At 45.2% G+C, this 25,435-nt stretch overlaps 1 protein-coding gene across 2 annotated transcripts in view; it reads right to left on the bottom strand.

Annotated features, from left to right (window-relative positions):
- CNTN2 (contactin 2) overlaps positions 1 to 25,435 on the bottom strand; it is a 430,563-nt gene that overhangs the window by 140,290 nt on the left and 264,838 nt on the right. For both annotated transcript variants that reach the window (XM_073615820.1, XM_073615821.1), the window contains 2 exons: positions 19,512 to 19,641; positions 11,665 to 11,815 (listed from right to left, as the gene is read on the bottom strand). In XM_073615820.1, coding sequence (XP_073471921.1) covers positions 11,665 to 11,815; positions 19,512 to 19,641 — 281 coding nt within the window. The remainder of the gene's footprint in view (positions 1 to 11,664; positions 11,816 to 19,511; positions 19,642 to 25,435) is intronic.

Consider the following 25,435-nt stretch of genomic DNA (forward strand, 5'->3'; position numbering starts at 1 on the left):
GGATGTATGAGAGACACGGTAGACGGTGACAACCAAGGTTGGTTTGTTGACCTCTCCACAAGACTTCAGTGCCTCAATGCAGATGTTACACATGCACTTTTTATAGTAGTGCCATATTGCATTGCATTGTTCAGAGACAAGTCTGGGAGATATGGACTGTTTGATTCTCATAGTCGAAATAAGGATGGACTTCCTGCGACTGGAAAAGGAAAAGCTGTTATGATCACTTTTACACATTTGAGTGATATGGGGGCAAGGATTTATAAGTTGTATGAATTGCTCCTTACAGGCACCAGAGGCCCTATTGATGGACTGCAGTATGACTTCATGCCAGTCTCATTTCATCGTGCAAGACGTCTGTCAGATGGTTTGCTGTCCCCACTGGTGCAATCTGACAAACCACATAATGCAAAGCATGTGGAGAACAAAGTGACACAGATGACCAAAGATGTAACACACACTGGATTCCCAGCCAGCAAGCATTCTCCACGGTCAGTTGATGCGAAATCCTCACAGGGCATATGGAAGGACAGTAAGGCATTGTCCAAATTAAATGCACAGAGACGACAAAAACTGAAGACAAGACACAGAAATGAAAGAAGGCGTGATTTCAAGGCTACAAAGATGTCTGTCACCAATAAGAAAAGGACATACATCACCAGCCGATACAGAGCAGATGCTGATTTTAAGTTGAAGCAGAAGCAATATATCATTCGCAAATATGCAACAGATGCCAATTTCAACTTGAAGCAGAAGCAATACATCACCAGAAAATATGCGACAAATGCAGATTTCAACTTGAAACAGAAGCAGTACACCACCAGAAAATATGCGACAAATGCAGATTACAACTTGAAGAAGAAGCAATACATCACCAGAAAATATGCCACAAATGTCGATTTCAAGTTGAAGCAGAAGCAATACATCACCAGAAAATATCATAATGATCCTGCTTTCAGAAAACATCACTTGCAACATTGCATGAGTTACATGAAAATGAAGCGTCAAACTCAAGCAGATTTTCGCATAACCCATAAGATGCAATGTGCCTTCAAAATAAGAATGAAATACAGACGATGGACTCGTGTCATGCGGGAATGCAGTCAACCAGTGGACAACAGCCTAATGCAGACAGCTATATCCACTTTCCATGAATGCATTAAAGCTGGGCCAACATTTGTGTGCACGATGTGTCATCGCACCCTTTTCCCTAACCAAGTGAAACATTGCATTCACAGCAATTACAAGAAGAATCTACACATTGTTGCTGCCTGTTTGACAGGGAAATATGTCCATGTGTGCAACAATCACTGTCAAGGACCTGAACAATGCACCGTACTAGATGAAAGGACCAAAGAATGGATTTGTCACAACTGTGATTTACATTTAAAAGCAGGACACAAATCATCCATCGCTGTAGCTAACAACATGGAGCTGGCGCCCATTCCCCCAGAGCTCTGCGATTTGAATGTGCTGGAAAGACAACTTTTGGCCAAAATACTGCCATTTGCCAAGATCATCACACTTCCCAAAGGTCGACAGGCAGCTATACATGGCGCTGTAGTGTGTGTGCCATCCGAGGTGGAAACCACGGTCAATACTCTACCAAGATCGCACAGCAAATCCCAGTTACACAGAGTCAAGCTGAAAAGACGTCTGACTTACAAAGGCCACCAGCTGTTTCATTATGTCAACATGGGAAATGTAGTAGCAGGTCTGTCAAAACTCATTGACACACACCCCGACTACAGGGACATTTCAATTAGAGTGGATGAGACAATCGCTGATGATGATGATAATGATGATGGGATGGAACTCGACAGTTGTGACGAAACTGAAATGATGGAGATACTTGAACGCATCGAAAATTGTGATCCATCAGAGGTACAGTCTGCATGTTTACCGGCTGCTTCTGAGCAACAGGAAGGCCATGACCAACAACCTCCCAATGCAGAGGATGAGAAGGATACACTAAGACCTGGAATTGGCCTAGACAGTTGTTTGCAGCCATCTGACCTTGGAGAGGAAGCACTGACACACGGTGATGGAATATTCAGCATTGCACCTGCACAAGGAAACACACCTGTCAGCTTCTTTAAAGTTCCTAGGCTTGAGGCAATGGCTTTCCCTGTTCAGTTCCCTACTGGACAGAATACATTGGACCAGGCAAGACAAGTCAAACTGTCCCCGAGCATGTATTTCAATGCAAGGCTTTTTTGTGTTGATACTCGTTTTTCAAGAGACACAAGCTACCTCTTCTTTGCGCAGTTTGTCACAGAAACACACATGGCCAAAAGCAGCATGTCCATCCAGTTAAGGAAAGGAAAACCCAATACCAGGGATGGACGGAAAATATCCAACAAGGTGCTACAGGACAAGTGTGAGGTTGAGAGGTTGGTGCGAAACCGAGATGCCACAAGGTTCATGCAACCACTGAGAGGGAGTCCAGCTTACTGGGATAAAAATCTGAAGAATTTGCTAGCCATGGTCAGACAATTGGGTAAGCCAACATTTTTTCTTACCTTCTCTGCTGCAGAATTCAGATGGCCAGAGGTAATAACGGCAATAAAGGCACAACAAGGTCAAAAGGTGGATTTTGCGGGGCTAGACTGGGCTGAAAAGTGTGACATTCTTCGAGGCAACCCAATGACCACCATGCGCATGTTTGACAGACGGGTTGATGCTCTGATGCGAGAGCTGCTGTTGGGTCCTGCACAGCCAATTGGTGAAGTTATCGATTACTTTTACCGGGTTGAATTTCAGGCGAGAGGGAGCCCTCATATACATTGTCTCTGTTGGGTAGCAGGAGCTCCTATATTTGGACAAGACAGTGATGACAAGGTGTGTGCCTTTATAGATCATAACATCTCATGCCAGCTGCCTGATGAAGCCAAACAGGCCTTACTTCACAGATTTGTAACAGAACTTCAAATGCACAGCAGATCTCATTCAAAATCATGCAAGAAAGGTAACAGAGTATGCAGATTTGGATTTCCAAAGCCACCTATTAGAAAAACGAGGATAACTTACCCGATGCCAGAAGAACAAGGAGATTGTGCAATGAAACCACAAGCAGCCAAAAACAAACTGAAACCAGTCTGGGATTTGCTTAATAACCCAAAAGTGCAGCTTGAAGACATGTCACAGCTACTGGCACAGTGTGATATGACTTTGAATCAGTACAACTCCTACATTCAGGCATTGACCTCCTCAAGCGTGATTCTAATGAAGCGTGATGTCAAGGACTGCTGGGTGAACAACTATAATCCACATTTGCTGACGGCCTGGAACGCCAACATGGACATCCAGTACATTCTTGATGAGTATGGTTGCATCATGTACATGTTGTCCTACATATCCAAGCCAGAACGGGAGCTGAGTGACTATCTCAAAACAATAGTCAAAGAAATGAGCCCAGAAACAGCGACAGAACGAGAAGAAATGAAAGAGGTTCTTCAGGCTTATTCAAAACACAGAGAGGTCAGCGCCCAGGAGTCTGTGGCCCGTACGTGCAGCCTGAAAATGAAGTCTTGCTCACGTGAGGTTGTTTTTCTGCCAACTGGTGACAACGCACTGAAAATGAGTCTCCCGCTCAGTGCATTGCAGAACAAACCAGCCGATTCTCTTAATGTGTGGATGACGAGTTTTGTCGACAAATACAGAGCCAGACCCGAAACACCAGAGTTTGAGTCCATGTGTCTGGCAGACTTTGCATCCCATTACAGGGTTGTCTATGGCAAGCAGAAGGAAGATGGCAAGCAAAAGGAAGACAGCAAGCGTGTCAGCCTATTGAATGAAATGGGAATGATTCAAAAACGCACGAGAGGGAAGCCTGCAATCATCAGGTACGCACGCTTCTCAGAGAAGAAGGACCCTGAGAACTACTACGGCAGACTGCTTAAACTGTACCTCCCCCACCGTTCAGAGTCATCACTGAAAACTGTAAGGTTCCCAACACACCAGGATTTTTACAAAGGCGCCTGTGTGAGCTTACCAGGAGAAGAAGCAATCCAAGCAGTGTCTGCAATTGTTACCAGCAACCAAAAGAAGTTCGAACAACACAACAAAATTGTGGAACAAGTCTTGGATGACTTTGTAAAAAACGGACCTGTTGAAGATGCTTGGAACACCTTTGCCCCAGAAGCTGAGTTGGATAGGTTGGAATGTGTAGAGGAACGCAAAGAAGGGGAGCCACTTCATGAGAATGAACAAGATGATGTTCCGGAGTATACACGTCACAAACAAACAGGTGGAATTGCGCTTACTGTGAAAGCCCCACAAATGTGCCCTGATTTCCTTCGGAAAATGTACAGAAACCTTAACCGGACACAAGCTCAGACATTCTACTCAGTTTGTGACTGGTGCACTAACCGTGTGCGTGGCCTAAATCCTGACCCATTCTATTACTTTGTCACTGGTGGTGCAGGGACAGGCAAATCACACCTGATAAAGTGCATCTATGCTGAGGCGACAAAGATACTCTGTAAACTTACCAGACTACGTGAGGAAGCAGACATATCCATGCCCAGCGTTTTACTAACTGCATTTACAGGAACAGCAGCTTTCAACATTTCAGGCAACACATTGCATTCTCTGCTGAAGTTGCCAAGAAGCTTGAAGCCACCCTACCAAGGACTTGGAAATCTAATAGATGAAGTGAGGGCACAGCTGTCAAATGCGGAGATCATTGTTATTGACGAGGTGTCAATGATTTCAAAGCCCCTGTTTGCCTACATCAACTGGAGATTACAGCAAATCAAAGGCAGTAAGAAACCTTTTGGTGGTATGTCAGTACTAGCAGTAGGAGACTTTTACCAGGTCCCCCCGCTGGGAAAAAGTAAGCCACTCTGCGTGTTTGAGGAAAATACCAATGACCTCTGGAAAGACAACTTTCAGATGATCACGCTGACAGAGATCATGCGACAGAAGGAAGACATTTCATTTGCTGAGCTTTTGAATAGAATCAGAGTCAAGCAGAAGACTGGCACCTTAAGCAATGATGACAAAGCTCTGCTTGCTCAGGCTTTTACAGATCCCACCCACTGCCCTAATGACGTGCTACACATATTTGCCACCAACAAAGAGGTTCACAAACATAATGCTGCAACTGTGTCTGTTCTCCATTCAAACGTCACCAACATAGATGCCAACGATTACAGAAAAGACCCTAAGACAGGAGTGATGCTGAGGCAACACCAACCTTTCAAAGGACACAAAGACAATCTGATTGACACACTGCAAGCAGCTGAAGGTGCCCGTATCATGATCACAAGAAACATTGATGTAGAAGACGGGCTTGTTAACGGGACATTTGGCAAGATTGCAAGAATAATCATCCAGACTGAGAATGGTGCTACTACGGTAAACAAGCTTGGGCTTGTGCTGGACAATCCAAATGCAGGACAGAGATACCGTAACAAGTCGTCTTGTGATGCTGACAAATTGGTGTACATAGAAAGGGTAGAGGAAAACCTGAGACAGAAAGGAGTTGTTCGCAGGCAGTTCCCCCTGAAGTTGGCTTTTGGATGTACGATTCATAAGTGTCAGGGGATGTCGATACAGTCGGCAGTGGTCTCATTGAAACGGGTCTTCCAACCGGGAATGGCCTATGTTGCTCTGAGTAGAACGACTACACTACAAGGACTGTACATAACCGACTTTGATGAGAAGAAGATCTTTGCTGATCCTGAAATCACAGCTTCCCTGGATTCAATGAAGAATGCATCACTGGAAAGTGTTATGCCCCTCTTAAAGTTTCTACAGACAACAGACAAACAGCAAACATTAACAATTATCCATCACAACACGGAAGGATTACCAGCTCACATTGAAGATATCAAATCTCACCATGAGTTGACACTTGGAGATGTTTTATGTTTCACTGAAACTCATCTCTCAGGCTCTTCTGTTGCTGAAAGTCTCCAGCTGGAGGGCTACAACCTGTTCAAACGCAACAGACACCTCTCGTACACAAACCTTCCTGACATTGCAAGTAAAAGTGGCGGAGGTGTCGCCTTGTATGTCAGAAACCATTTCAAGGCCTATGAAAAGCAGTATCATCACAATGTGACTGACTTGGAGTTCTTGGTTGTCAAACTGGAGTCCCCTGTACAAGCTTTGATCGCTGTCGTTTACAGGCCACCGGATTACAGTATTGGCCAATTCCTTACTAACCTGCTGGGCCTCTTGGAATCTTTGGAAATAATGGATTGCCAACCTATAATACTCTGTGGAGATTTCAATGAAGATTTTCTGTGCAGAGAAAAGAAGCCAATATCTGACCTTCTTCACTCAAGAGGATATACTCAACTGGTCTGGGCAGCCACCACAGAAAAAAACACACTGTTGGATCACATTTACATCTCCAGGGTGCAGCAGTGTCTCCAGTCAGGAGTACTGCACAGTTATTACAGCTACCATTATCCTGTGTATTGTGTTTTGAGCAGTGGTTGTGAACACGCTTAGAGCCTGCATAAACAGGGCATGAGTGTTGCCAGGAAACAGTGGTTGTGAGACAGTGGTCATCAAACAGATAAAGTGGCAATGAGGGTCAGTTTACGTGGCCATAGTTATGTGGGACCATTTACAATTAGCTAAACATCATTCTCTATATTTCATGTTCGGTGTACTTGTTAGACACTGAACTCACTTACTCCCCCCCATCCATCACAGACATCTGTCCTCATCATATAGTAAGAGGAATACTGCGCTGTAGTGCACCCAAAAAGGGTACCTGTTCGTGAAATATTGTGAATGACCAAATAGGGGATAACCAAAATAGTGATGAAAATAACTTAGTGAAAAAAAATTAAAAAAAACTACATAATAACAAAAGCAGCCACTCTATGTGAGATACACACACTAATACAACAATATAACAAATATAGCAGCGCTGTAAATAGGAGTAAATACTAGTACCAGTGTTGAATAGGACTAATTGGTTAGAACCCAAATTAAATAACTAACACAGTTCTTGAAACCTAAATCAATAAGTGTTCACTGGACAGTCCTAACACAGTGAATAAAGTCCAAATAAATGTTGTGAAAATACATAGGCTCAGACCCCATTTTTTTAAAGCAGGAAATGTAAAATAGAAAAAATTCCTCCACCGCACCACGGTGGTAGCTGAAAATAAAATGCGCGCTTACCAAACGGCAAGCACAAGGGGGCTTGCGACCTTAACCCGGTCAGGGCCTTTCATTGGATGGGCTTCTAGGAAACGACATGCCACTTCATACAGCCAAAGGGTGATGATACCACTAATCCACCAAGTCACAGGAAATCACTCTTATCATGGAGATTAATAAAAGACTCCTAGCTGGGGGGTTGTTCTCATTTAGGGGTACCCCGGGAAAAGAGAGGGAAACAACATAGCGTAATCCTGGTTTTGAGGTTTATTAAAAGAATTAAAATAACACTTACAGTGTAGCAGATTCAAATAAGCATAAGAAGCCGGCTGGCTAAAACGATCACCCGTCCTACAGACGGTAGATGCAGCACGTCAGCTCGCCCTATCACACTGTCCTCATCACACTCACCCTCTCCTTCCTGTGCTATAGCCTGCTTGCTGATTAGTAAGACAAAGAAACAGCAAGGAGCAAAACTGCAGAGAAACTGAAAATTTGTAAGGGTTTAAAGTATATGCTTTAATGAATTGCCTTGTATCCAAAAAGTTCAAAAAGTTGACTGTTCAAAATGTTAATGTTAATGTATAACGGAAATATACCGCCAGTTGGCTTGTGATGCAATATATTGAAATTATATGTACACTGTGTAAACTGTTTTTGACACACTTGATTTTGGGACGCGAGTCCGTCAGGTGCTATGCTTTGGCTGGGGCGGAATAAATCCTGGTAACCCTTAAGTCTGTGTCCGACAAAGTCATTTACCGATATTTCTACCTTCTACATCATTAGCACTTGTGCACTTTTTAAATTTGATCAATCAATTGGTTAGTGTAATGTTTACTATCTTTACTCACTACAAACACTCCACACAGTTACTCTGCCCATCTGCCCAGTTCAACCTTTCCACAGTTACTCCAACCACACAACAGTTACTCCAGGCACTCCCCCCAGTTACTCCGCTCACTCCAGATGTAGAGGCAAGAACACTTTTCACAATTTCCCCAGAAATTGTACCTTTTCTAGTTAATAATGTTTTGATATTATATACACATTTATAATGGAATTTTTGTAGTATACCTAGCGCTGTTATTTATTATTATTTATCAGTGGAGAAGAGCCGGAGAGGGGCTGCGTCTTTTTGACACTTTTTTTTGTTGAATGGGTTAGGGGTACAATGTACCCCATACTCATTCACATAGGGTGGGGGGGCCCTTGTTAAAGGATGCTTCCAGATTCGGATAAGCCCCCCACCCGCAGACCCCAACAACCAACGGCCAGGGTTGTTGGGAAGAGGCCCTTGTCCTCATCAACATGGGGACGAGGTGTTTTGGGGTGGGGGGTGCAGGGCCCCCTGCCCCAAACCTCGCTCGTTCCCACCCCATTTCCTGGCCTGCCGGGCTGTGTACTCAGACAAGGGTCTGGTATGGATTTTGGGGGGGACCCCATGCAGTTTTTTCTGCGTGGGGGTTCCCCTTTAATCCATACTAGACCAAAGGGTCTGGTATGCTCTTGGAGGAGGAACCCATGACTTTTTTTTTTAATTTTCCCCTTCAAGATCATCAGAGCACAAGTCACATGCCAAAGTCGGATCAGTTAAAACGGCGATCCGACTTTGATCCGATTTCAGTGATATTCAATGCGCTGAAGTAGGATCAAAGTCAGACCAAAGTAGTGCAGGAAGCATTTTCAAAGTCGGACTGACTTGTTAAGACGGCTCTCATAGGGAAACATTGATTTTCACACATCATGCGACATGAGCTCCCAATGTCAGAGCGTTTGTCGTACAAACGCGAACCCGGCCTTAGGGCCGGTTTACACTAGATGTGGAGGGAATTCACAGCGAATTCGCTGCAAATCTGCACTACATCAAAATGGCAACCTGTTTGTGCAAACTGATTGCGGAATGTATGTTAAGTTAACAACACCCCGCAATCAGTTTGTAAAACGCAACACAATTTGCAGTATCAGATCACATGGGTGTGAACACATGTGTGGACAAAAAAAGGGTCCAGCACGTGTTTGGTCCAAATGCGATGCTAATTCAGCCATACAGTTTGTATTGCTGAATTGGCATTGCACAGACATAGCATGTGATCTGCACAGCAATGCGGTGTGAATCACATGCAATGTCTGGCATCACACTAATGTGAACCGGCTCCTAGGGTTCTTTCACACGGGCTTTCTGATCAGGCCCGTCTGTCTGTTTTTCAGGCGGACCTGATCAGACAATGCAGTCCGTTTCCACCCGATTTCTCCATAGAGGGGAGCGGGACTGTGTCCGTTCTGCACAGCAGAGTGGACAGGACCTGTCATCTGCCTGCTCAGTGGGGATCAGCGGAGCAACCCCCTACTGAGCAAGCAGAATCCGCAAGAAGGAGGCGTCCATGTGAAAGGGGCCTAAAGACTTTCCTTGGAGTATATTCATTTTTGCAACATGGTCTTGAATGAATTTGTTAGAAAAAATACTTTTTTGTGTGTGCAAATTTACAAATCTTGGTTGCAATCAAAGGCCTGCATTTGTGGGAGTGGGACTGTGCCCGCTCTGAAGGAGGCATCCATGTGAAAGGGGCCTAAAGACTTTCCTTGGAGTGTATTCATTTTTGCAACATAGCCTTGAATTAATTTGTTAGGAAAAATACTTTTTTGTGTGTGCAAATTTACAATTTACTTGGTTGCAATCAAAGGCCTGCATTTGTAGGAGTTATATAAAGTATAGTGTCCCTTGGAAAATGTTGATTCTGAAAGGAAAGTAAAGGTTTTCTGACCAATCTGTGGGGGTGTACTCATTTATGCTGAGTACTGTATATACAAGAAGACATATAGATTGTAGGTCTGGCTGTATGTTTAGGGTCGTTGTCCTGCTGAAAAGTGAACCTCCGCCCCAGTCTCAAGTCTTTTGCAGACTCGAACAGGTTTTCTTCTAAGATTGCCCTGTGTTTGGCTCCATCCATCTTTCCATTAACTCTGACCCACTTCCCTGTCCTTGCTGAAGAAAAGGATCCCCCACAACATGATGCTGCCACCACCATGTTTCATGGTGGGGATGGTGTGTTCAGGGTGATGTGCAGTGTTAGTTTTCCGCCACACATAGCGTTTTTCTTTTAGGCAAAAAAGTTACATTTTGGTCTCATCTGACCAGAGCACCATCTTCCATATGTTTGCTGTTTCCCCCACATGGCTTCTTCAAAAACTGCAAACAGGACTTCTTATGGCTTTCTTTCAACAATGACTTAATTCTTGCAACTCTTCCATAAAGGCCAAATTTGTGGAGTGCACAACTAATAGTTGTCCTGTGGACAGATTCTCCAACCTGAGCTGTGGATCTCTGCAGCTCCTCCAGAGTTACCATGGGCCTCCTGGCTGCTTCTCTGATTAATGCTTGCCTGGCCTGTTAATTTAGGTGGACGACCATGTCTCGGAAGGTTTGCAGTTGTGCCATACTCTTTCCATTTTCGGATGATGGATTGAACAATGCTCTGTGAGATGTTCAAAGCTTGGGATATTTCTTTTATTACCTACCCCTGCTTTAAACTTCTCCACAACTTTATCCCTGAAATGTCTGGTTTGTTCACTAAGCCTCTCTAACAAACCTATGAGGGCTGCACAGAACAGCTGTATTATTACTGAGGTTAAATTACACACAGGTGGACTCTATTTACTAATCAGGTGACTTCTGAAGGCAGTTGGTTCCACTAGATTTTAGTTAGGGGTAGCAGGGTAAAGAGGGGTGAATACAAATGCACGCCACACTTTTCACATATTTATTTGTAAAAAAAATGACATTTATGTGCCACTTTGTGTTAGTCTATCACATAAAATCCCAATAAAATACATTTACGTTCTTGGTTGTAACATGACAAAATGTGGAAAATTTCAAGGGGTATGAATACTTTTCCAAGGCACTGTATAAACACACACACATACATAAACAAACACACAACTACATACATACACATATAAACATACACATATACATGCATACAAACATACACACTGCTGACTTTTAATAAAACTACACTTATCTGTTCAGAGATCCAGAGCTGTCTTCACCTGGCCAGGTTCTTTGCTGGTCATGGAACCCCAGCACCGCTATTTCCTCCTGTCCCCGGAGCAATATGGGGAGCTGGCTGTGACTCGCTGCAGCTTCACAGCCGGCTTCCCACTGTGTATGCACGAGTCACGCTACAGTTTGTGAATAGACCCGCTGCCACCCGGGACCAGAAAGTTGCGGGCAGGTAGGGGGGTGAACATCTGCTCGGATCACCTAGGCAACCAAGCAGATGTGTTAGTGGGTACCTACTCCCACACAAAAAAAAAAAACTCCCAAGTGGGAAAGGAGTTGAGGGGATAAAGCGGAACTTCTCTTTTCAGGTCAGACCTGCTGTAAGTCAAGACCACTGATAAATACACATGTTCCAGGTCAGTGCCTCAGAAAGTACAGAAGCCATTAGATCAACATGGCAGCCAGAAAATTACATTTTCAGAAACAGACAGTGGCAACCTCCATATTGTTTTGGTACAGGTTTCCTTTCATACCTGCTATTGTTGTGCAGAAGTTCAGTTCCTTTACTCCATAGGATGACTGGCGTGGGAGCAGCACGAGGATTACACTGTATGGAGATCTCGCCTCCACGAGCGGCTGGGATCAAAGGTTTCACTGGCGACAAACGGAAATCAGGGGCCAGAGCTACAATAAAGATACAGAGACTAGTCAAATTTCTAGACAATAGTTTAAAAATTAAAGGATGTTAAAGCAACAAAACTTTTAGTTTTGAATAGTGCAGACATTGATAACAAAAATACATATGAAATAATGAAGGAATGAGATAAACGTTTGGGCTTATTTAGACTATCAGTTCGGGGGGCATTAAAAAGGTACAGCCAAGACATGTTTTTTCTGCATTGTGTGTTTTTTTTATATGTTTTTGTCTATTGTGGTTTTGATTAATTTGTTAGCATTTCTTTGTAAAACTGAATATCCTAATGTGAGTTAAAGTGGGTCTAAAGGCAGAAGGTTTTTTTTAAATCTTAATGCATTCTATGCTTTAAGATAAAAGACCTCCTGTGTGCAGCAGCCTCCCTCAGCCCCCATAACTAGAGTCTCGGTTGTTCGGGACTCTCCCTCCTCATTGGCTGAGACAGCAGCAGGCAATATTGGCTCCTTCTGCTGTCAATCAAAGTCAGTGAGCCATTGAAGAGAGAGAGGGGTTGGGGCCGAGCCACAGCTCCGTGTCTGAATGGACACACAGAGCAGCGGCTGGCTCGAGTGGCCCCATAGCAAGCTGCTTGCTGTGGGGGCACTTGGCTGGAGGGAGGGGCAAGTCACGCCAGTGAGAACCCAAGAAGAGGATGATCTGGGCTGCTCTGTGCAAAACCACTGCACAGTTAATTGCACTGTTTAGCTGTGCTTGCCCTGCTGAATTGGTACTCCCTGGGAGGTAAGGGTTAACTCTGCTATCCAGGTCTTTCAGGGCTTTTGGGGAAGTACTGCCCTCTGCTAGAGCAAATACATTAAAAGGGAGGGAACCACCTCCTCTCAGTGGTGCTGCAGTAAGTAAGACAGCCGGATGTACAGTTACAGGTCTCTCCACTTAAGGAACAGAATGCCGCTAAAGATCTAAACCACTCCTTGAGCTTAACCATCCCTGTGGGAACCCAGTCTGGGTGCCAGGGATAAATGACTTATGCCACTGCTAAATGGACTTTGGGACTTAAGGGCTTTCTCACCTTTATAAGACTACCTCATGGGTATTTAGGGGCAGCAGGAGAACAGCTATAGGGCACTTAACTAAATATGTTTAGAAATCTTTGTTACTTTTGAACAACTTCAGTAAATAATGTTTACTGTTATTCAATTTGGCCTGGTTTGAAGTTACTTGAGAACACATTTAAAGGAGTACAATGCATGTATGGTGTTTCAAAAAGAACAAGGCTTAAAAATGCGGCAAGATAAGTTAGAGAAGGTACAATACCAATGTCTAAAATGCAGTGAAGCTATTCAAAGGAAGATATATTGCCACTGATAATGACTACTGTACTAATGTAGTGTGCATAAACTGCCAGCCAGTCAGGAAGCAGTGACTTGGCCAAGGTGACAGAGGCCCTGGAAGTTAAGGAAGTTTTGTGCTTAGGATCACTTCCCTAGTGACTGGAACCCCAATATTGGGACCAGCCTCGCAACACGGGGCATCTTAGGAACCCATACTAGGAGTCACAGAACATGGAGTAGGGTTGCCACCTTTTCTTCGAGCCAAACCCGAACACTTCAGCGGGGCTTGGCATTTTTTTTGTAGCATACACTATGAGATTGTAAAATACCTGGGACACCTCTGTGTGCCCTAGGGGAGTAGTAAGGCGGCATGCGCAGCAGTGAACAGTGGGTGTAGCCAATTGCATATAGTGCAAGTGTGTGTAATGTGCAATATAGTGTATATAGTGCAGGCGTGTGTAATGTACAATACAGTGTATATGTAGTGTGTAATGTACAATATAGTGTATATAGTGCAGGTGTGTGTAATGTACAATATAGTGTATATGGTGCACGCGTGTGTACTGTACAACATAGTGTATATTTAGTGTGTAATGTACAATATAGTGTATATAGTGCACGCGTGTGTAATGTAAAGTATAGTGCAGGCGTGTGTAATGTACAATATAGTGTATATAGTGCAGGCTTGTGTAATGTACAATATCGTGTATATGTAGTGTGTAATATTTGGTGGGGAGCCTCCCAGTGTAATTTTGGGGGGTGGGGGGAGGTCTCCTGGTGTAGTATGGAGGGGACAGGGGAGAGGAGGGGGGCTGACAGAGAGAAGGGGGGCTGACAGAGAGGATGGGGGCTGACAGGGAGGATGGGGACTGACAGAGAGGAGGGGGGGCTGACAGAGAGGAAGGGGGCTGACAGAGGAGGGGGGCTGACAGAGAGGAGGGGGGCTGACAGAGAGGAGGGGGGGCTGACAGAGAGGAAGGGGGCTGACAGAGGAGGGGGGCTGACAGAGAGGAGGGGAGAGGAAGGGGGCTGACAGAGAGGAGGAGAGAGGAGGGGAGAGGAAGGGGGCTGACAGAGGAGGGTGGCTGCGATCATACCTTTGGGTTACCGCTGTGCGGAGGAGGTCTCGGGCTCTCCAGTCACCTCAATATCTTGTCTCCCCAGTTGTGGTGGAGCAGGAAGAGGGCGAGGCTCTGTGAGGTGAGGACCTCTTACACAGACAAGTGTAGGAGTAGCTACATCGACTAGAGACCCCAACAGTCCGTGATATGGAGCAGAGAGGCACACAGCCGCCACCGCCCACATAGTTAACAGAAAGCTACGGGGTGGAGGATGGGACAAACCGGGACACAGACAGGCGCTGGATATATGTTGTGCCTGGGTTTCCAGGGGACAGAAACCCAGGCACAAGTTGCCAAACCCGTACTGTCCAGGTCAATCACGTATGGGTGACAACCCCAAGATGGAGCGAGGCCTCGGAAAAAGAGTAAGCATGGGTTATGTACAGGAGTACAGCTTCCTAGTTTTCATGTGATCATATGAATCAATGTCACTGGGAGTGAGATGAGGGGTCACTAGGCTGGTGGAGTCTGGTACAAGCTTAGCAGCACTGGCTCAGAAATGCTGTACAATACAGAGAGACAAGTTATGACGTGTATTGAGGAACTGTTATCCGTAGTGCATAAAGTGTAATGAGCAACTGATGTCCATAGTGAACAATGTAACGAGTACAGACATAGAGAAGTTTGGCCACAGATTACAAGGAGTTAATTATGTTCTGTTGGAGAATCATTGCTTTGAAGTTGGAGTTGCCTTAATGCCAAGTTTGCGTGAAATGGCAGTCTCAGCCCACCTTTAGGGAACACTAGCAAGTACTGTCTCCAAATCCCTACATGGGTGCAGTAAGCCCCATCCCCAAGTGTAGATTTATTGCCCTCTAATCTTCTGCTACCGACTGAAATTAACCCCGTCTGCCTGATGTAGTGAAGATCCCAAAGTTTCTCCCCTGCTAAAACCATATAGGACAACTGAGGTTTGTATTTTACGAAAATGAAAAAGTAATGATTTAGAGTAACTATGCAAGAAGCATTAATGATATTCTCATAATATAAAATATTATGTTTTTTTATTATCATATAATACAGCTGTAACATTTATCCAAAGCACTAATCCCTAGTAGCATACTGATAGGGTTGCCATCTTTTCGTCAAGCCAAACCCGAACACGGCACATGGCAATTTTTTATTTTTTTGCCAGTCAAGATGTTGCTGAGCACATGGCTGAGACTTAGTTGTTTTATTGGAAAATGACAGGAACACAGAGACTGGAAATTACATCATAGCCATTTAGGACTTTAAATTATAAATAAACACTACCACCCAGTGTCAGAACTAGTGATGACAGTGTATTATATGAGAATGGTTGTTGCATCTATGTCTGTACTGTATAAAAGCATTCTGACAACATATATATTCCATGAACTAGATATTTATAAAGGCTAGGTAACAGCTGATGGATTTGACTTTTCTACTGGAAAAATTTTGAAATGTGTTTACAATAGGGTTGCACCGATACCGATACTGGTATCGGTGCCGATACCATAGTTGCCAACAGTCCGATTTTTCCCTGGACAATCCCGATTTTGGGACCCTCGTCTCGATTGGAGGCTGTCCCGAATCGGGATTTTCCATAAGGAAAATCGGGAATGTTGGTTTTTTGGAGCAGCGGGCTCTAGCAAAATGGCGGCCGGTGCCGCTGCTCTATCTTCCCCTAGTGTTGAGTGGAGAGAGGAAGGGGGCTCGATCCGTGCAGCCAATGAAGCAGCTTCTTTAGCTGCATGGCCCCTCCCCTCTCCACTGAAGCAAGCAGAAGACACGGCGCCGTCGCCGTGTCTTGTTGAAAGTTCCCCAGCCCCGTACTGCGCAAGCGATGCGCCTGCGCAGTACAGGGGGTCCTCCATTGCCGAGCGGAACTTTCTCGGCAGAACACCGGCCGCTCCTGCACTGAGCGGGGGCCTGGCTGCACTGGGGGGGGGGGCTGCACTAACTGAGGGGGGCTGCACTGAGGGGGGTCTGCACTAATAGAGGGGGGCTGCACTGAGGGGGGGCTGCACTGAGGGGGGGCTGCACTGAGGGGGCTGCACTAACTGAGGGGGGGCTGCACTCAGGCGGGGGCACCTGATGCAAGGACAGACTCTGGCGGCGGCACCTGATGCAAGGACAGACTCTGCCGGTGGCACCTGATGCAAGGACAGACTCTGCCGGTGGCACCTGATGCAAGGACAGACTCTGCCGGTGGCACCTGATGCAAGGGCAGACTCTGCCGGGGGCACCTGATGCAAGGGCAGACTCTGCCGGGGGCACCTGATTCAAGGACAGACTCTGCCAGGGGCACCTGATGCAAGGACAGACTCTGCCGGTGGCACCTGATGCAAGGACAGACTCTGCCGGTGGCACCTGATGCAAGGACAGACTCTGCCGGTGGCACCTGATGCAAGGACAGACTCTGCCGGGGGCACCTGATGCAAGGACAGACTCTGCCGGGGGCACCTGATGCAAGGACAGACTCTGCCGGGGGCACCTGATGCAAGGACAGACTCTGCCGGTGGCACCTGATGCAAGGACAGACTCTGCCAGGGGCACCTGATGCAAGGACAGACTCTGCCGGGGGCACCTGATGCAAGGACAGACTCTGCCGGTGGCACCTGATGCAAGGACAGACTCTTCCGGTGGCACCTGATGCAAGGACAGACTCTGCCGGTGGCACCTGATGCAAGGACAGACTCTGCCGGGGGCACCTGATGCAAGGACAGACTCTGGCGGGGGCACCTGATGCAAGGACAGACTCTGGCGGGGGCACCTGATGCAAGGACAGACTCTGGCGGTGGCACCTGATGCAAGGACACTCTGCCGGGGGCACCTGATGCAAGGGCAGACTCTGCCGGGGGCACCTGATTCAAGGACAGACTCTGCCGGGGGCACCTGATGCAAGGACAGACTCTGCCGGTGGCACCTGATGCAAGGACAGACTCTGCCGGTGGCACCTGATGCAAGGACAGACTCTGGCGGGGGCACCTGATGCAAGGACAGACTCTGGCGGGGGCACCTGATGCAAGGACAGACTCTGGCGGGGGCACCTGATGCAAGGACAGACTCTGGCGGGGGCACCTGATGCAAGGACAGACTCTGGCGGGGGCACCTGATGCAAGGACAGACTCTGGCGGGGGCACCAGATGCAAGGACAGACTCTGGCGGGGGCACCTGATGCAAGGACAGACTCTGGCGGGGGCACCTGATGCAAGGACAGACTCTGGCGGGGGCACCTGATGCAAGGACAGACTCTGGCGGGGGCACCTGATGCAAGGACAGACTCTGGCGGGGGCAGCTGATGCAAGGACAGACTCTGGCGGGGGCACCTGATGCATGGACAGACTCTGGCGGGGGCACTTGATGCATGGACAGACTCTGGCGGGGGCACCTGATCCAAGGACAGACTCTGGCGGGGGCACCTGATGCAAGGACAGACTCTGCTGGTGGCAGGCGACGTGGCTAGTAACATGCTCAGGGATCCCACTGATTCGGCATTATGGTGAGTTGAAGGATTTAATTTTATATTACAATGTAATAATAGAAATAATGCGCTTCAATCATCCTGACACCATAACAACCATGGTGCGGGGATGATTGAAGCGTTAACACCAGGCGTTTGGAGTATCTTTATCTGCTGATTGTTAAACTTTCTAGAATACACATATTTCTATTGTGTAGGATCTGGGGCTGCTGTCCCGTCATTTCCCTCTCCCCCTTTCCCTCTCCATCCCTCATTCATCTCAGACTCTAACCACACCCTCTTGAGCCACGCCCATTTAAGCCATGCCCACTTTCACGTAACCCACGCCCACTTTCACGTAAGCCACGTCCACGTAAGCCACGCCCATTTTTTCGCCGCGGCGCGCTTCACGCGACACTTATACATTTTTGCTAAGCCACGCCTGCAAACGAATGCCTCACCCCATAATTATTGCACGGCTCCGCCTACAGCCAAAAAGTGTCATTTATTTTCACATATTTTATATAATCACATATTTGTTTTTCAATGTTGGCAACTATGCGATACTAGGCATTTTTTTGCGAGTATCGGTACTCATGAAACTGCTCCGATACCCTAACCCCATACCGGAAGTGACGTGAACTGGACACATCAGTCGCAGCCTGTCAGCTACATCTGTACAAGGATCAAGGCTTTTAATAGCTTGTCTGCCTGAGTGCAGTGACAAGGGAGATGCTGGCGTCCCAGCTAGTACGGTCAGGGGTAGGAGGGGGGCCTCAGAAGGTAGGCTGCATTTTCTCTGACCTGACCATGATGCCATGATGCCTGGATGCCGAAGCCCCAAGATGATCTGGCTGCAGAGAGGCAGCACTTGCAGTGGGGGATGTCTGTGCAAGAGCCGGCCAGGTACTTTACATTACACGTACAATGAATGGTAAGGCATGTGCACGATGTAGCTTTTAAGGGAGGGGGGAGAAGATGAAGGCAGTAGTGAGGTGTGAACACAAGTCAGAACTGAGGAGGGGTGGATGGGGGATCAGAATGCAGTGGATAGGAGTGGTGGAGGAGAACTGAACCCTGCAATCTGTATGTTTGGTGCCTTAACCCTGCACTCTGCATGTAATGTGCCCTGCACGCTATATGTAATGGACCCTGAACCCTGCACTCTGCATGTTCTGTTCCTGAACCCTGCACTCTGCAAGTTCTATTCCTGAACCCTGCACTCTGCATGTAATGTGCCTGAACCCTGCAATCTGACTGTAATGTGCCCTGCACTCTGTATATAATGGACCCTAAACCCTGGACTCTGCATGTTCTGTTCCTGAACCATGCACTCTGCATGTAATGTGCCTAAACCCTACACTCTGCCTGTAATGTGCCTGAACCCTGCACTCTGCATGTAATGTGCCTGAACCCTGCCCTCCTAACCCCCTGTACTGTGCCCTCCCTGTGTTGCATCCTCATTGCCTCAACCAGCTGTCACCTCTACCCCCATGTCTCCCAATGACCCTCCCATCCCAACCATCTTTCCCAGCCTTTTCACCCCCAACTCTTCCACCCCACAATACCTATTTCACCCCACCCTCAACTAACCTGCCCTCACTAACCCCTCTACTCCCCCTGCCCTCACCCCAACCTCACCCAACTCCCTAACAACCCCCTGCTCCCAACCCCCCCCCCCACCTACTCTTCCTAGGCAATAGGTATCAGTAATTGGTATCGGTGAGTACTTGAAAAAAGTATCGGTACTTGTACTCAGTGTTAAAAAAGTGGTATTGGTGCATCCCTAGTTTACAACATTGGAAAACTAATTTGAGCCCAGAAATTGCTGGTCCACATCACTTACCTTGCACAGTTAGCTCTGCACTGGTATAGATGGTGCCATGCTTATTTCCTGCAACACATTGGTACATGCCTGAGTTGTTTAGATGCAGACTAGTGATTTTCAATTGCCCATTGGTAACTTCTGTTTGAGCCTGTTCCAGGTTATCAACAAAGGTGGAATCAGCAGAATTTATTTCTTTAGCATTATGAATGTTCTTTGACAGATAACGTTGCATCAATAATTACATTCAACTACATCAATAGCATTTGTTCCCCTAGATACAATCATTTTAGGTTGGAAAGTGTCAATGTGCAATTCAGTTTGAATTAAATAAAATTCTATCTCTTTAATTTGTTTTAATCTGTACACTGTACAGATTTTGTAACAGCCTACAAGATTGTTTTTTCCTCAAAATGTATTTGGAGCAGCTGTGTTTAATGGGGAAAACTTGAACATTTACCAAAACAACTTTTTTCACCAGTTGTTCTATACTCTAATGCCACGTACACATGATCGGATTTTCCGACGGGAAATGTTGGATGTGAGCTTGTTGGCAGTAAGTCCGACCGTGTGTATGCTCCATCAAACATTTGTTTTTCGGACTTTCCGCCAACAAGTGTTGGCTAGAAGGTTCTCAAACTTTCTGCCAACAAATGTTTGTTGTCGGACTTTCAGAACGTGTGTACACAAGTCCGTCGCACAAAAGTTCACGCATGCTCGGAATCAAGGACGAGTCGGAAGCACTCGGTCTTGTAAAACTAGCGTTCGTAATGGAGATATCACATACGTCTTGTACGTCACTACGTTCGTAATTGTTGGCCAACATTTGTGTGACCGTGTGTATGCAAGACAAGTTGGAGCCAACACCCTTCTAACAAAAATCCACGGTTTTGTTGTCGGAAAGTCCGATCGTGTGTACGGAGTATTATAGTACACGATCAACGCTAATGCTATGAGGTGTATTTATAAATGTTTTCACACAAGATTTTTAAAGTCCAGTTAGAAAATTTGCTGAATACTATGTAAAAGTTGTGTAAATCTTGTGTGAAAACATTTATAAATAGACCCTCTTCCACCTGTTTTTTGAAGGTCCAATCACTCTCATGCTCATCCTAAATGCTGTAATAAATGGCTATATATATATATATATATATATATATATATATATATATATATATATATATAGATAGATAGATAGATAGATAGATAGATATAGATATAATATATCTATATATATATATCTATATACGAAGCATTTTAAAAATATAACAACCTGCAAGAGGTTTACTTTTTATGATCTTATCACATCTATGTGTTTACTACAGAAAGATGCATGACAGGTAGAAAAAAATATTATTTATTGTGCATTCTATTCAATTGACTGCGGTACAGTGCAGTCTATTTTTAAAAATACTGAACGGTCCACCTCTACCTCATATAGCACATTTCTAATATATATATTACGTACTTAGTCTGGCTGAAAAAAGACACAAATTCATTCAGTTCAACCCACAGAGAAAACCTCCATATACACAATCCTATACCCACAGTTGATCCAGAGGAAGGCAACAAAAAAGCAAAACAAAAAAACATGATCCAATTTGCTCCAGCTGGGGATAAAAAGTTCCTTCCTAATCCCTCAAGAGGCAATCGGATATTCCCTGGTATAACTTATAAATACTAGTCGGACAGAATCCCCTTATTCCACATTTTTACAGTTCACAAGTGTTCATAAATGGGCAAACATTTGCTAGCAAATTTAAAACTATAATATGGTAGGTCCACCTCGACCCCTCCCTCAGGACTAGTGAATAACATAAATTAAAGGCATAGCCCATCCCCCAACATTCTCCGTAATATAGAATACCGAGGGTGGGAGCATATGCTGCCATGGATAGGCATCAGGAAAGGAAAATTACGGTAAGTATGATACAATTTTCCGTTTTCCTGGTGCCGCCATGGCAGAATACCTGTGATAAATAACTAGCTCACACGGGTGGGTTTAATGCTTTAACGAAAAAAAAATTTAATCAGACATAGACATAGCAGCCTGAACTGCTCTTCTCCCGAACTCTACTGTTGTAAGAGCCCCGGGGTCAATACAGTAGTGTTTAAGAAATGCGCGACGAGAAGACCAAGTGGCGGCCCTGCATACTGTGTCTAAAGAAACATTCGCCCTCGCTGCCCAAGATGCCAAAACCACTCTCATTGAATGAGCATTCACTTGAGATGGAGGTTCCAAGTTCTTCACCCTGTAAGCTTTTTGTATTAACTTGACAACCCAGAATGCCAAGGTTCTGGTGGAAGCTTCCCTTCCCCTATTTCTGACCCATGGGATGATGAATAATCTTTCCGAGTTCCTGAATCTTGCGGTAGCTTCGAAGTAGGCCCTGAGAACTCTGGATATATCTAGCTCATGGCAGGAGTTTGATTCTGGGTCAGAGAAAACTGGTAAAGCCCAGGGTTCCAATAGATGTGCCGTTGTGGTGTATCCTCGGAGAGGGTGAAGCTCTACCCTGTCTGGGGAAAAAGGAAATCTGTTCACCCCCCACGCCCAGGGATTGGAGTTTCGAAATTCTCCTGCTGGATGTGATAGCCAGAAGAAAAGTTGTTTTTAGGGTTAGATCCCAAATTGAGATTTTTTTCTACAGGTGCGAATGGATGAGTGGATAAGACTTCTAGTATTAGAGGAAGATCCCATTGCGGAAAGGAACGCCTGGTTGGAGGACGCATCTTCAATACCCCTCTGAGGAATGTGACCACTAGAGGATCTTCTGCGCATTTTGTGTTAGTTTCTGCAGAAATCGCCAACACTTGCACCTTAAGGAAGCTCTGGCTGAGCCCCAGATCGAGACCAGTCTGAAGGAAGCCTAAAACAGCAGTGGAAGGAGAGACTGGATCAAACCCCATTCCTGTGGCATAGGATAAGAACTTGTCCCAAATCCTTGCATATATTGAGTTTGTTGTTGGCTTTCTGGCCTTAAGCAGGGTGGATATAGTTTGAGACCCCACGGTCATTATCATTTTACTCTAAAGGAGAAAGAATTTGGGGTGTGTTTTTCAATAATTGGAGTTGAGAAAACGTCTATTATTATAATTACTTCTAAACTGCAATGTGTATACTCCTATTCTCATGTTACTTCCAGGCTTATAGTACTAGATGCTTTTACACTAGCCTTCCTAGATAGATAACAGCCATGGCTCTAAAAATTTTGTCCTATAATGTAAAAGGCCTGGGCTCCATTGGTAAACGCTGGATGGCCCTGAAAGATTTCAGGGCCTCGGGCACAGACGTAGTGATGATCCAGGAGACCCACTTTCGGGCAGGAGGATCATTAAAATTTGCCTCCAGGTTTTTTCCCATCTCCTATCTTGCCTCTGATTCTACGGGCAAGGCAGGAGTAGCAATCTTGATCAGGAAAGCATGTCCTGTCAAGGTTCGGAGGTCACATGTAGATCCTCATGGGAGATTTCTTATTCTAGAATGTGAATACATGTCCACCCCTTTTACACTGGTTAATTTGTACGCCCCAAACACGGGCCAGATTGAGTTCCTCAACAAACTCTTTGATACTCCCCAATATCGCTCACAACCATTTATGGTATTTGGTGGGGACTTCAATCTGGTCATGTCACCCAATAGGGACAGACAAACGCTTTTTAGTACTACCCCACCTAAAGGAGTATTGTCTCAAGCCAATGCATTCCGTAAATGTATTAGATCATACAGATTATTCGACTCATGGAGGATAAAACATCCCTCTGTCAAGCAATTTACGTTTTACTCACCAGCTCATAAAATGTACTCCCGTCTTGATCATTTTTTTATCTCGGCTCCACTTATTCCCTATGTAGTTGAGTCAGAAATTTCCCCTATTACATGGTCGGATCACGCGCCCATTACATTAGATCTTATGTTATCCCAGACTTATACTAAATCCTGTCACTGGCGTTTAAATGATCACCTTCTGCAGTCTGAAGTATCCCGATCTATCCTAGCAAATAGCTTGAAAGATTATTTTATACTCAACTCTGGATCGGTATCTCAGGTTTCTACACTGTGGGAGGCACATAAGGCTGTTTTCCGAGGTGCGTGTATAGCTGAGGGTTCTCGACTGAAGAGAGATAGAAACAGTTTATTGCAGTCCTTAATGTCCGCTCTAGTAACTGCTGAACCGAGGCTTTTGGGTGGTCCCACAGTGCAGAAACTACGTAAAGTCATTCACCTTAGAGAACAAATTAAATCAACAAAACTTGACAAAACAGCTAGGTCCATGCTGTGGACAAAGCAGAAATTCTACGAATTCTCAAATAAGCCCCACAGGATGTTAATTAACAAGTTATGCCCTCGTCCGTTCAACTCCCTGCCTGATTTCCTTTTGCAGACAGATGGATCTAGAACACATTGCCCTCGTGAGATGTCCAAAATTTTTGGTAACTTCTAACAAACTGTATAATTGTCTGACTCCGGAGAACCATTTTGATTTTACGCAGGTAAATTTCGAGTCTTTTTTTTTCCAATATAAAACTACCAATATAAAACTACCTATCTAAAACGGACCTAGAGAGTTTAAATGCAACAGTGTCAGCTGAAGAACTTAGCTATAATTAAAAAACTACCATTACACAAATCCCCTGGCCCAGATGGATTGCCCTACTCCTACTACAAATCTTTTTTTGACATTCTATCTCCTCATATGTTAGCCTTATATGATTCCCTTCTTAAGGGAACTCCCCCACATTCTCAGTTTTCCCACTCGTTTTTTTCGGTTATCCCTAAACCTGGAAAGGATCCCTCTGTCCCAGATAACTATGGACCCATAGCCCTCCTAAATTCGGATTACAAGATATTTACTAAAATACTCGCTACCCGACTCTCCGCATTTATTCCTAAACTGATACACAGGGATCAAGTGGGTTTTGTTCTTGGTAGACACGCAGGAGATAATACCCGACGTACGATAGACCTAATAGACCTTTTAGATAGAACCTCACGTTCGGCATTGATCTTGAGCCTAGATGCTCAGAAAGTTTTTGACAGGCTAAGTTGGCCCTACATGTTTGCCACCTTAAAAATATATGGTTTCGATGGTCCTTTTTTAAAAGCTTTGGAGGCCTTGAACTCAAATGTTTCAGTGCAGGTGCAAATGTCATCCTTCCTGTCTCCTAGCTTCCCCATGACAAATGGAACTCGTCAGGGTTGCCCCTTATCACCGCTGCTTTTCATTCTATGCCTAGAACCCCTAGCCGAGTCTATCCGTGTAAATCCAGATATTAGTGGGGTGGTGATGAGACAGGGGGAGTATAAATTATAGTTATTTGCAGACGACATTCTGTTAACTATCACCAACCCGCTGATATCCCTTCCCTCGTTACATAAATTATTGACCTCTTTTAGTGCTATTTCCGGGTATAAAGTCAACAATTCTAAAACTGAAGCCCTTCCTATATACATTCCAATGCTATTTCTATCCCAACTCAAAGAATCATACCCTTATAAATGGTGTAGTACCTCTCTTAAATACTTGGGTATTCTACTTACCCCTCACTACTCCTCCCTTTATAGCACTAACTTCCCTCCTCTGATATTGGATATAAATAAGTCCCTGTCGTCCTGGACCAAATATCCCTTGTCTCTATTGGGCAGAATTAATGTGTTAAAAATGTCTATCTTACCCAAGCTACTTTATTACTTCGAAACTCTCCCAGTAGCTGTACCTGCCTCACAATTAAAATTACTTCAAAGATCCTTTTTAAAATTCATATGGAATGACGGTGCCCACCGCATAGCAAGCTCCGTGATGCTCTCCATTAGGTCCAGAGGAGGCTTGGGAGCCCCGGACATCACTAAATATTATCATGCAACGCACTTAAGGGCCATCACCTCTTGGACTTCCTTAAATGCACCCAACCAATGGTCTGCCATTGAGAAGGGGGTACTTTAT

Source organism: Aquarana catesbeiana, linkage group LG02 (genome assembly GCF_042186555.1).
Source record: "Aquarana catesbeiana isolate 2022-GZ linkage group LG02, ASM4218655v1, whole genome shotgun sequence".
NCBI lineage: Eukaryota > Metazoa > Chordata > Amphibia > Anura > Ranidae > Aquarana > Aquarana catesbeiana.